At 33.9% G+C, this 13958-nt stretch overlaps 1 protein-coding gene across 2 annotated transcripts in view; it reads left to right on the forward strand.

The window, feature by feature from the left end:
• The window catches only part of LOC117105839 (putative fibroblast growth factor 1), a 15639-nt gene extending 3681 nt beyond the window's left edge, over positions 1-11958 (forward strand). For both annotated transcript variants that reach the window (XM_033247139.1, XM_033247140.1), the window contains 3 exons: positions 5894-6198; positions 7224-7330; positions 11196-11958. In XM_033247139.1, the coding sequence (XP_033103030.1) occupies positions 5916-6198; positions 7224-7330; positions 11196-11483 (678 nt within the window). In that variant the 5' untranslated portion in view covers positions 5894-5915 and the 3' untranslated portion in view covers positions 11484-11958. The remainder of the gene's footprint in view (positions 1-5893; positions 6199-7223; positions 7331-11195) is intronic.
• The last annotated feature ends 2000 nt before the right edge of the window (positions 11959-13958 follow it).

A 13958-nucleotide genomic window follows, 5' to 3' on the forward strand; every position in this document is an offset into this window, starting at 1 on the left:
TACACGAAGTATTATCATGTCCTTTATTAAATATGGAAATATCTTCCATTATACGTCTGTACATGATGCCGTTTACAATCAAATTGTAGCAATTTTAACTATATTACCAATTACTCATAAGACATGGAATTGTAGAAAACAATGTTTTAAAATATTAACAAAGAATTTCAATGTTTAAATATTTGTAATAACGATCATTCAGGATGGGGAGAGGGTGGGTTTCGTATACATAACCTATTTATATCAACCATTTAAAATTCATTCAGCATCATCGTTAGTTCTGCAAAATACAAGTCGATAATAATAGTTGTCTCTAGTACTCCCAGTTGCCCCGAATCCTGAATTCTTCTTCATCTTGTTTTACTTCTCTCTTCAGAAATTGTTCTTTTCTTCAAGCACTAAGCCCTATCCAGTAAAATTTTATAAGCACATGGCTGTAACATTTACTATTTAGAAACAGCTTTGCTTATGTGAACCAGTTTATGTAACATTCATCCATTTTGTAGAGCAAAGTACCCTTAAGTTTAAGTGATTACATAAATACACTTTTAATGATTGAGTAGTTGGCAGTGTTTTGAGAGTGTATTTGCCTGAAAGAAAGCAAGAGGTTGTATGGTGCCACCTCATAAAAACTGGATGTTTCTGTGGTGTCCGAAAGTGAGTTAACCCTATCAAATGAAATTACTTTTATTTCAAATTTCTCCATATAAAAATATTATAGTTCAAGAAAAAATATAGAAGCAAATAACAGCACTAAATGTACTTATACCGGCATTAAGTTTATTTACATAAGGAATTTGAAGGCTATGTAGACAAGGATATTGCGTTCCCCAATTCAAATCATTAAATAATTTAACACAACCGTTTGGTCTTGCAGTAGATGGTTTGTTAACATTTGGTTCAAACATGTAAAATAAAGTCAAAAGGTTGTTAAATTTTGTTGATCGATAAGATATACCATGAAGAGACGAAATCTAAAAAGGATTAAAATTATTCACTTTCTTCTTTGATATTTCGATTATGTACATCGAGCCTTTTTACTAATTAGTAAGAGTCACAAACTATATTATTTATTTGATTAGAATAATTAGCCAAAGCGTTCCTCTGATGCACATGTGGGAACGATACTGACGCTTAATATCATTTCATCACTCAGGTAATTTTTTTACACCGGTAAGGCCTAGCCTTAAGCTTAATTCAACTTAATCCCATCTTAATTCAACGTAATCCACCTGGTTGGGCATTGAAAGGAACCTTACAATTCTTATGAGTCAATAGAGCAACGGCTGCCGTACCGGTCCACCCAAGCATACTTCGAACGTCCGTTGGCCTACGCATTAAATTACTACTTTTGAATTTCCCGCTCAACAAATTTCTGAAACAGGCACCTGAATTTCTCTATTTAGTGCGTACTTTATTTTCTGGATTTGATTATAGATGCTTTGGAGATATAGTTATTTTAGTACTGAATTACGTTTTTTTCAATCTGCGGGATTTAGCGGTAAATCACAATCAGCTGATTTGTGTTGTTGTTTACTGTTGCCTGGAAACCTGCCAGCTGATCGGCCCGCGGTTGGAGGATTTATTCATTGCCTAGTAATTCATACTCGTTTGTTTGTTTGTTTCTTTCTTTTTTTTGCTTCGTAATGGGGAGGCTGCCATTAGTTATATTTTTGGGCTTCCTGAATGCTACGCCTTTTTGGACACATTTGAACATGATAAAATTCAATGATGGCTTTATAAATCACTTCTCAGACAACCTCTAAAATTAATGCATTGCCATGATATTAATAAAACAACATAGTGCTACTACGAACACCAAAAACACTTACATACAAATTATTTTTCTCTGCCTGATTCGCTCTGGAGATATAGAATTAAATACCAGCCTGTTTCAACGTGAAGCGCTTCGTCAAAAGGGTATGTTGTTTATTCACCTTAATGTGCGGTCACTAACGTCCAAGATTTCTCAGATACGGGAGTTAATTCGACAATCGAATGTCCAAGTGTTTTCCGTTACTGAATCTTGGCTCGACGACAGCGTATCAGATAATGAAATCCACTTAGAGGGCTTCACTGTTCTAAAGAGAGATCGCAATAGGGATGGAGGAGGGGTATGCGTTTACATCAAGGATAGCTTATCCCATCGATTACGTAATGACTTAAACCATGAAAATCTCGATGCTATATGGATCGAGGTAATGCTTCCGATACGTAATTGTTCCTGTTTATTTTCTTGTCTGTTAAACGCATACGAATATCACCAATTTTGCTCCTCAATACAATCTTCCGATGTATCTTTAAAACACTTTAATCTAGTTTCATTAATATAAAAAAGGTTACATTAAAATCTTTAAATAAATGCAGGAGCTCGACTAATATATACCTATCGTCAACTCCCCCAGGTCCACTGGTAGACAACGCCCTCAACTATATCGTTTTTAATTACTAATTTGTAAATAAATATGAGGTAAAATGATCGGACGTATTATGTTAAGGGCAGGCTATCTCGAGATACATCTTCACCTTTATGAAGGAGCGAATGACCAGTCTACATATCTTTAGCCAATGCTTACATAAAAAAAAACCAAAAAAATAAAAACAACAACCTTGAGCCAGTCAATTAGAGCGTCAAGATACACCAACAGAGGTCCTAAGTTAACGAAGTGAAATTTCTAGGGTAATTTTTCGTTTATTAAAATGAAATTTCTAGGTTTATTTGTCGTTTATTGAAAGACACATCTGCACCTTTATGAAGGAGTGAATGACCAGTCTATCAATCTTCGGTCAATGTTTAGAAAAACAATTCTGCAGTAATATTAGCTTAATCGGGACTTGAGCCAGCCCATTAGAGCGTCAAAACATTCTGATGTCGACAAATCACCTATGAATTGGATTTTTTTGGTGTGAGATACAACAACAGAGGTCCCAAGTTAATGAAGTGAAATTTCTAGGGTAATTTGTTGTTTATTGAAATGAAATTTCTGGGTAATTTTTTGAGGGACTTTTAAACCTATGTAAATTTAACGTGTGTAATATCTTTAGTAAAACCCATAAAAAATATTTAACATAAAAATTAGTAATCCGCTAAGGTGCAAACAATAAGTCATTTTCAGGTTTATTGATCTTAGGTGTTGATGCAAAGGCATGGGGTTGTTTAAATTACCTAATGTTAAATAACATAATGTTTGAAAGAGAAAAATGTTGTTTAATTTTTGATGATATACACTTAGGAGCCATTTTGATATTCACTAACACAATTCTATATTTTCTGGGAAAAACTGTAAAATTCTGGGAACCGGGGTGTATGCACCAAGGATGGTACACGAAAATTATAAGATTTATTTCTATTAGGGACATTTTAGTGGTAAAATTGGGCGGCACACAATCCCCTACTATTTTCCGAAGAGTGAACTGCGTTTTTAAAACCTGTGCATAGGGCATATTTCACACTGGACCAACGCTTAAACGTCCCATCCGACAGACGGTGCGGCATTGAAACTTGCATTTCAAACCTCAAACTGAAACACAAGGAAAACATTAGGTAATTATTAATTATAATGATTAGTAATACTGTTTTGAAGAAGTAGTGTTCATTCAAGTTTCAATATTGTCATCGCCAGGATTATTCATATTATTGTAACTTTCTATTTTTGGCACATTCAATTTTTGGTACATTTTATTTGTTGTTCTGGCAACATTAAAGTTACCAGGAGGCATGGGGTCAATTACAGTGGAAATGTAATCAATTACATCTTCACCGTTCTCACGAAGAGACACAAACTTCAATTTCGACCAAAACAGCGTTTTGAGAAAAACGCGTTTGAAGTGGACTAAAAAACCGTTTATTTCACTATCAAGATATCAAAATTTCAAATATTTTTTTTTACATTGTGTTTAAAGATAAAGCATTAAACAAGTCAAATGTTATTTTTCTTTTCTTAATTTTCATTACCCCTATGGCATGAACAGTTTGTGTTTGTTTGTGAAAACGTTCAGGAAAAAAAACCAGCATAGGCCTATGTTGTTACACATACAGTGAAGCTAAGCATTATCTAGCCGATCATAACGATTGCAAAGTGTCTGTGAAAACGAAAAATACATTTTTTCTCGGTTTGTGCGCTATGGCTAATTAGACTAATTAACTAAATAATATACAGCAGTATAACTTTTAAAAACTATCCGAAATGGTAGAGTTCGATGTACATAATCGATATTTTAAAGAAAAAAATGATTTTTTTTTTTTAAGGTTTGTGTCACTTTGTAGTGTCTGTGACGACATATCGCAATTACTAAAGTTTTACAAATGACAATTATAATTACTTTATTTTTATTACAATCACATTTACGATTACATTTTCTCAATTACGATTACACTTACAATGGCATTTAAATTAATTTTAATGTTCTGACACAATCACATACAGTATATTAAAAAAAAAACATAATTTCAATCAATCGCACTTATACTAATACTTGGCCGTATACGTCGATTTCGACGATGTTGTTAGAAAAATTTAGAAGAATTTCTCCTAGTGGTACTATTGATGAACTCTGCAAGGTGGGTTCGTTCAATTCTCAAGGCAGAATTGTTTTTATGGAGTAACTACAGAGTTACCAATAATAATACCTTTGGCTTCAGTAAAGGAATACGGTGCAATTTCTTTCTGGTAAGTTAATTTCAATAAAAGTAAACAAATATAGAAATAAAATATGAAAACATAATACTATACAAATAAACAAACCCTAACTGTTTAAACTGTTGGTCATATTAAGCATGTGGAATTACTGGAGGACTTTTTAGTATTGGGAAAGAATAGTTTGATATTTTACACCATAGTGTTCCAATAATCTATGAATGATTAACTCTATTGTAGGATATAATAGAATAGGTCGTAACAGCCGTCTTGAAGAAAGACACTTTTGGCAAATTTTGGATAACGTTAAGCTTTAATTAAGATGATAAGATGGTAAGGTGAGACTTTATTATACCTTGTCATCATTATTGGCGTAAACCATCAGTTTACAGCAAAAATGATAGAAACACTTCCAGTCACTGGAAGTGTTTTATTATTTTATTATATTTTTTTTGGTTTAAAAATCAGGGTACACATGTTTTAAATTCAATAATTTTTATGTACAAGGATTGCCAATATGGACTTCTGTTGTGAATTTGTCACCTTTGGCAATCTCGTCAGGATTTTTTTTTTTACAAAGTACTGTTGGATAATTTTCTACGCTATAGTATGCTGGTGACAAATCAATTATTTTTGGCATTGACCATAAATATATATATATATATTTTAAATTCCAAATCATCATTATTGGCGGGCGGCGGGTTCGCTAAACCTTGGCTAAACAAGCTTTAAAAAAAAGTCTCGCCAAATAGATATTAAATTTGAAGAAGAAACACTTAAAGATGTATTGTCCCATGCTAAATACCGAAAAAAAAATCATAAAAATATTTTTTTGAAATTAACTTGCCTATTTGAAATAACATAAAAGTTATCAACTTGAACATAGAAATTAGTATTTAATAAATATCTAACCATCAGTTTACAGCGAAAATGATAGAAACACTTCCAGACACTGGAAGTGTTTTATTATTTTATTATATTTTTTTGGTTTAAAAATCAGGGTACACATGTTTTAAATTCAATAATTTTTATGTACAAGGATTGCCAATATGGACTTTTGTTGTGAATTTGTCACCTTTGGCAATCTCTTTTACAAAGTACTGTTGGATAATTTTCTACGCTATAGTATGCTGGTGACAAATCAATTATTTTTGGCATGGCCTGAGATGTTTGATAAACATGTATATTTTGTTATTGCTTATATACAAAGTAAACACATAGATTAAGACATTTCGCATCTGATTTACATTTTACAGGTCCTTCTTTTAATTAATAAAGATGGCTTCAATACGTAAAACATGTTTACTGTGGGCAGCAATTGTCCAGGCGTTGGGATCACAATTATTAGGAACGTCGCTTGTTGCTGGTGTTAATAGTACCTATATATTTGACTATTTCAATGATGAAGACAAATCTGAGACAGACCGGAATACTACCATGTCAAATCGAAACAACGACCAGTATAATATTATGAGAAAGATCGTATCTAGATCAGGGTATTTTCTGAGGATTGGACCTGATGGACGTGTTAGTGGTACAAGTAACTGTAGGGACGTATATGGTTGGTTTTCTTCATTTTTCGATAGTCAACGGTTTGAACTTACAACCAAATGGACGTGAGTTCGAGCTGTACATTGCGTATGTCCTATTTGAAAGAGTTGATGTCTACGTTTCTATCATTACATGCTTTTTAATGAGAAAAATGATTGTAGGCCTACGATGTACATGGTTTTGGAATTACAGGCCTAATGATAATATTTTGCTAAAACTGGTGCATGATATAAACAAAGCAGGGAATATTGTCATGCTGCATAGATTATCTCATCGCCTTGTTTTACAAAATGTATGCAAAACAACCTCAATTCAATAATTCACTGCTATTGGTTGTTATTTCCAAGCATTATTTTTTCCCATATAGTTAAGGCAGAGATTATAGAGGGCGATATTTAAGGTCAGTTAGATGAACTGATATGATTTGAATATGCATACTGGACTTCCCCCTCTTAACTTAACAAAGACCTAAAAATATTGCACATTTAAAATTTCTAAATTCAACAGTTAGTATTAGATCTTCGTATATCCTTCAGAATCAGTAGGCCTACTACTTGGGGGCATACAATTGTCGCAACACACATATCGAGACCTATCTATACCAGGGAGATGTACTCTCCCTGTTTATTCTATAGGCCTGTATACTGTACTCAAATAGCCAGATTCAATATTATTGTATGCTTTTTTATACTTTCAAAGACATTGTCTTGACTAACTAAGAGATTTGCGCTTTTCCGTAGCTTTCATCTACGCACTTACTGTACTCGATACACCCAGCACATAACACTGCTCGCAAGAGAGGGGTCTGGTATGCATTATTCATGTACTGTATGTCAGTTCGCCTAACTCACCAAAAATAGCACCCTCTATAATTTCTGCCTTAAAGGTATGGAAAAAAAATAATGTGATCCGGAGAGTCAATTACATATCAAGTAGATATTAATGAACTGTAGTATGAATACCATGTATGATAATTTAAAATTAAAATAGTACCGTACTGTATTATATGAATTAACATGGCGATTTTTTTTTCAGTATACGTGACAACATTTGTTGTTGGACCTAATTTACTCATCATCCGAGGTACTGAAACTGGTCTTTACTTAGCAATGAATGAGAATGGAAAAGTCTCAGCAAGAAATGTAAGCTTGATCTAAACATCTCTAATGTACTATTTGGCGAGAGTTAAAAACATGTTTTAATTTCTCATCTGCATATATAGGCCATAGGTCGACAAACGAATAAAAAAAAAGTAGTCATTATCATTTTTATTTCATTGCATATCCAAAGGCCTATACAGAACTCTTTAAATGCAAACGAGTGAAAAAGAGTGAAAGAGTGAATACAGGGACCACTCGTGATGGAGTGAAATAGAAAGAGTGAGATTTCACTCTATTCAAGACAATTCATCAGAAGGACGGACATCAAAGGTTATAACTCTGGCATTGACATTCTAGGCGCACATGCGTTCCTACACGCTGAACGTCACAAAAACCATAGCAACCAGACCATAAACCGTCACCGTACGTGACGATTTACCCACGCGCGTGTTAGTTGCCATGATAATCGCGCGTCGTGTGGTGATTACAAAGACTAATGATATTTTGCACTAACATTAGACCATGGAGGTATTATTGAGAAGGAGATCACTCGGCAAAGCTACGCACACGCAGCGCTATGCCTGTCTCTTATACACATCTAGATGTGTATAAGAGACAGATTTAAGGTCAGTTAGATGAACTGATATGATTTGAATATGCATACTGGACTTCCCCCTCTTAACTTAACAAAGACCTAAAAATATTGCACATTTAAAATTTCTAAATTCAACAGTTAGTATTAGATCTTCGTATATTGACGAATTAACGATAAATGAAAAAAATTCCAATCCATTCCAATAATTACGCGAGCACGGATTTTACCCGAGCACGCACGTGCGCAAATATTCGATTATATATGAATTCTAATACGCTGTCCGTACTAAGTGATGTTAATTATAAAATAATTTAATTGTAAACCCAATTAAGTGTGTGAAATTAATATGCAGTGTACGTAACTCATATACTTTGCATGTGTTCATCGTGAAGATCATGGCACAAAATGGACGGTGTGTACCGCGTGACTTTCGCAAACCAAGGGGCGGAATGTCGCTGGAAGTCCCCGACTGAGTTGCAAGATGCGGCGGTGTTTAAAAAAAAAAATGATGTATACACATTTAATATAATATAGGCCTATAAAAAAATTTAGCCACATTTAACCCGTAAGCAGCTTATTCCATGCACTATCTAGCTTAGAATTTGGGAGAGTCTGTCCTCGAATAATTAAATAATTTCATCAATCTCTTTTTAAATAGGTTCAATTTAAACAATGTTTGCAGTTGACAGTTGGCAATTCCTGAAAGTATATTTTTAAGATTGTTTTATTTTTTCTTCGTGCATAGAGTTCATTCTTACAGTGGTACATTTTTAAATTCTATAAACTTGATTTTATATCGTGTTAAAAATGTGCAATTCGGCGAATCGGCCTCTCAACATGGTTGTTCAGCTGTTGGCCTTTCCCGTCATCAGAAACTGTTTATGTCATTATTATTTTATTGTATATTTGCCTGTGTCAAGTCGAATAAATAAGTAAATAAAATAAATATTTGTAAAAAATGATACAATACTATTGTCACTCATGTATATTCTACTCTTAAAACTATATAGACCTACATATTTCCTCAGGTAGGCCTTCTCGTAAAAGGACGGTACGGAGTTACAAGAAACGTAAAAATAGAACTTCAGTGTCAAGCCTCAATGCATTATTGTAGCATAACTTAACATATTTTAATACGCCTGTGTACTATACATTGTTAAAGATTCTATGTTGGCAAATTTACAACGAAACATAAAATATCAACACCAGAAACGATGATTGCTTTACAAGCAAATTTTATTCACTGATTATGGAATGCATATGCACATCCGTGGAAGATAGTCGTAGATATACAACTACGTATCATATAAACAAATAGTCAGTGCCAGACACCCTTTTTTCCACATAATTTTAGTATGACCTTTTCGTTAAAGAGCTATGCATGATCGAGTATAACATCTTAATTTTCTATATGAGTTATTATTGTTTATCAATGTTTACTTGCACCAATGAGGTTATGTATTCTCTGTCTATCTGTGCGTCTGTTAGCACGATTTCGCAAAAATCTAAGGAATGGATTGTCATAAAATTTAGTGGAATGCTACATAATAATCTAAGAGAGATATTGATAAACTGTTTGGTAGAAAAGACTAAAGGAAAAGGTCATGGTCACAGAAATTCGATTTCTCCCCTTAAACTTACCCTTAAGCAAGAAAATAATGGGATTGTCATAGTCGGCCTGCCGAGGTATGCATGCACTCAGTGGAGTAACTGCCAGTAAATATTTTGTTTGTTTTTAATTCAGGAAATATTGAACTTAAATATATTTTTGAGGCACCAGAAAAGTTTCTGGGTAGTACAATTTTTTTTTTATAGTGGGAAGACTAGGGAAACATTCGAGATGATTAAAATAAAGATCATAGGAATTATTAACAATATTGATGGTAGTCTAATTCGTAATGAGTTTAAACTTAGAGTGTATAACCAGTTTGCTGTCCCATCACTTAGGTATCATTTAACTGTACATGAAATTACAGATACACAATTAAGTGACCTAGATCACATTCATACGAATGCAATTAAGAAATGGTTAGGACTTTCCATAAATGGATCTACGCCAGCTTTTTCTATTTAGTACTGAGGGTTTCTCAATGCCTCTGCTATCTGATGTTTATCGAGAGTCTCATTCTCTGGCATACGCCAGATGCATGGTTAAAGCAGATAAGAGAGTTCATGCTCTTAAATGTAAACTGAATCGTGAATCTCAATGGTCTAAAAAAATGGTAGGAAGTGGCATGAAACTTATACTTCAACTAGTTTAAATGTACAAGACAAAAACTGGTCCCAAATTAAATCTAATGCTAAACAAATTATATATAAAGATCGAATTCAATTTCAAATTCAAAAAACGATTATATCAAGCCACTTCTTCAACAAGGTACCGTAACCTCCTGAAATTACTACATCTAGAATCATGTGATTTAACATGGAGATCCTTAATATTCTATCTTCCACGAGGAGTTTTAAGTTTTGCTGTCCGTTCCTCAACCGACTTCTTGCCATGTTTAAGCGATTTAAGAAATTGGGGAAAATGAGTCAACGACAAGTGCAAGATGTGTGGAAATGTGGATACCCTTAACCATGTACTTAACTCCTGTAACATTTCTCTTGAGCAAGGGCGACTCACATGGAGACATAATAGTATACTCCGCCATCTCGTTAAGTTCTTCTCCGAATTGAATAATGAAGGTATGCTTCCTGGATACTCTAACGGTGGAGGGACTGTTCCATCCGATATTCATATTACAAATTTAAAGCCCGATATGATTATTCTGAATGATAATGAAATTAAAATAGTTGAATTAACAGCCCAATTAGACCAATAATAAAAAGGCACATGGGAGGAAAACTGTTAAGTGTAGCCAGTTAATTGATGATCTTAAAGCAAAGGGTTTTCAATGCGAATTATTTTGTATAGAAGTGGGAAGTAGAGGGATCATAACACCAAATAACGCAAAGAGATTAAAATATATATTTAACACTAATGAAAAAAAATGTAAAGTGCTAAAGAAAAGCCTAAGTAGAATTGCTATTTTAACCACAATATGGAACGCCCGTCATAACACCATGTGGGATGACACTTCACTTGTGGAAGTTTAAGAAAATTGGTTAACTGAAATTTAAAATCAGTTTACTCAATCAAGTATTGTTTTGTGAATTGTCCGTAAAGTTTGTTTTACCCTGCAAGTATCTGAAATTTTCAGTTATTGACCTGGGTTTTTATGTACATTCTTTTGTAAATTTATATGAGACTTGTAATAAAGAATGATGAGAGAGATTGACTTAATGCTTAATATTTATTTACTTTTTTAGAACACAGAGTCAAGAATTCTCAGCCAACAAAATGTTGATATGCTCTGGCGTGAAAAATTCAAACCTCGTTCGTGTTTTGTGTCCTTTCAGTCATACAGAGCTGTCCAGAATAGGTCTACCGGCCTAGGCGAAAAGTCTACTGGGCCTAGAAAACGGACTAATGGCGAACGATCTATCGAACGTGACCGCTTTCTCTCAATCACTAAAGGCGGTCGCGTTACTACATCTACATCAGACACGCAGTTTAAAAGTAATTTCTTCCTTATATCTTATAAATCTCAAAATTAAAGATACTTATTTTTCTTGTGTTTATTTATTTATCTTTTTGCTATCTATTTAATGCTATTCTTACTGTGTGTGCAATTTATATATTCATTTGTTGGTTTGTTTTTTTTTTTTTTGTTTTTTTTTTTGTTATTAAGTAATATTTGATAAGTTTTAATTGTTCTAAAAATTTTACTCTAATCATCCTAATATGTTTGTAACGTGCTTAATAGGTTATAACATAACTACTACAAATGGTATAAAGTATTAATTTTCGTTTATCTTTGTGTTGATTGACCTATTGTTTCATCAGTGGACGAATCGTTCATAGGATGGTCGCATTACTGTATCTTTACCCAATTTCACAGTAATTTTGTTCTTCATATCGTAGAAATCTCAAAATTAAATATACTGATTTTTCTTGTCTTTATTCGTTTTTGCTTTTGTTTTTTGGGGGTTTTTTTGTTTGTTTGTTTGTTGTTTATTTTTTTTCTGTTTTTTTTTTTTTTTTTTTTTTTTTTTTTTTTTTTTTTTTTTTTTTTTTTTTTTTTTTTTTTTGCTATCTATTGTGTGTGCTTTTTATACCATTTATTTAATTTTGTCATACAAATATATTTGATCTGGTTTAAAGTAAACTTTTATTCCAACTTACTTAATAATTATGTTTGTGTGTTGTGTTAACTTTGCCTTGCTCTGTGTGTATTAAGGTTGTAAAATGACCACTTCCAAGATACACAAATGACATAAAGCATTATCATGACTGTATTACCGTATTATTCGAATAAATGCCCTCCTCGAATATACTTCCTTCCAGATCCACATTTGGAATAAACGCCTCCCTCCGATAACACGATTATTCTGTCTTTGAATAAGCACGCCCTCTAATGACTGTAAACAAAACTAATGGTAGTAATATAATTCTCAATTTTATTAATGTTCTATTCCAGTAGATTTACACTTGCTCTAACCTGGTTAGGATCAGTAAGTCTTTCGTCAGTAATTATGGTGTAGTTCCACATTTACAATGAAATTAAGGGATGTTTATTTGAGTCCGTATCCATTTTACACTCCCTCAAAAACCCTTCTCATCAATATAGGCCTACGCCCCAGGGCGTTATTCGAACAAATGCGGTAATTTTGGTTTATATTTGTGTTGATTGGCCTATCATTTCATCAATGATCAATCGTCATTACACACTAATAAATAATTCTTGGGTATCTGATCAGCTTAAAGTACTGGTATAATTTCATTAATTCAACACAAAGGACTTTTCTGCTCCATCCTATTCATTGAATATTGTTGGAGTGTGTCGACAATACCAAGGGCATATTCATTTCATCTTATACAGCTTCGTTGATTTCGAAATTTACTTTAGTATATACCGTTTTGTTAGTAAAAAACTTTAAAATGGTTCTAATAGTAATACAGTAGATAGAGAAAATCAGTTGCACTGATTATTTTGGTGTCCTGTAGGCCTACTAGTAAGCGAATGAAGCTAATTTGTGAAATAGAGATGGTACATTTTATCGGTGGCGTATTTAGGAGTCTTAAAATGGGGGATGGATGCTGATAGGAGGTGGGTGCGAATGTGGAGTGAAGGGGGAGGAGAATGCGTTCAGGAGGGGATGGCAACTGTTTACACGTGGGTAGAGACGCCGCTGAATATGATCTAATCGCTGATGTATGTTCTGTTATACCCATGAATGGCTAATACATTTATGCTCTTACTTAAATTTAGGAACTTCTCGCCTTTCCCGAGGCTGTGAGGTACTGGGGAGGGTCCAACATTTGCAGAATGAATGAAATAAGTTTTAATGAAAAAATAAACGAAATAAGTTTAAATGACTTGGGAGACCGTCTTTTGTCTTGTTACCCTCCCATCGTTTGAGCGATGTAAAAGCCAACAATAATTAGCCTGAAATTTATTCTCATGAATGACACTCCCCCACACCTAAAGAAGAAAAAAACTGTTGACTATTTACACTTTTTGCCAACTAAAAAGCACTCTACAGGGGCGGATCCAAAGATGTCCGATAGGGGGACCAAAAGTGGGGTCCATCGAGGTAACGCCACCCTACAGGGTCCAGGGGCATGCCCCCGCGACATTTTTGTTTTCCAGACGCCCGGAAATGACCTCTGAGGCGTTTTGGGCTATCTTTTTTTTTTTATTACTTTCCAAAAAGCCCGGCTCCACCCCACCCCCACCCCTAAATCCGCCTCTGCTCTAACATGTTAAGGGTGGTGAGAGGACCGACGTCGGCGACCATTTCCCTCTATGGATTCGCCCAAACAATAATCATTCTGGTTCATTTTTACTTTATAAATTAACAACATGAGCCAATAATAATTTTGTAGGCCCTATATAATGTTAAAGCAGGTAAGATTCTAAGCCTACTGGTAAAGAATATGGTAAACAATAGATTATACAATACAGGGCCGCCGGAACGTTTTTCAAACTTATAAGCAGGCGCGTAACAGGGGTCTTGGGTCGGGGGGGG

Source organism: Anneissia japonica, unplaced genomic scaffold, assembly GCF_011630105.1.
Source record: "Anneissia japonica isolate Jap-2015-1 unplaced genomic scaffold, ASM1163010v1 scaffold287754_len4335492_cov202, whole genome shotgun sequence".
NCBI classification, from domain to species: domain Eukaryota; kingdom Metazoa; phylum Echinodermata; class Crinoidea; order Comatulida; family Comatulidae; genus Anneissia; species Anneissia japonica.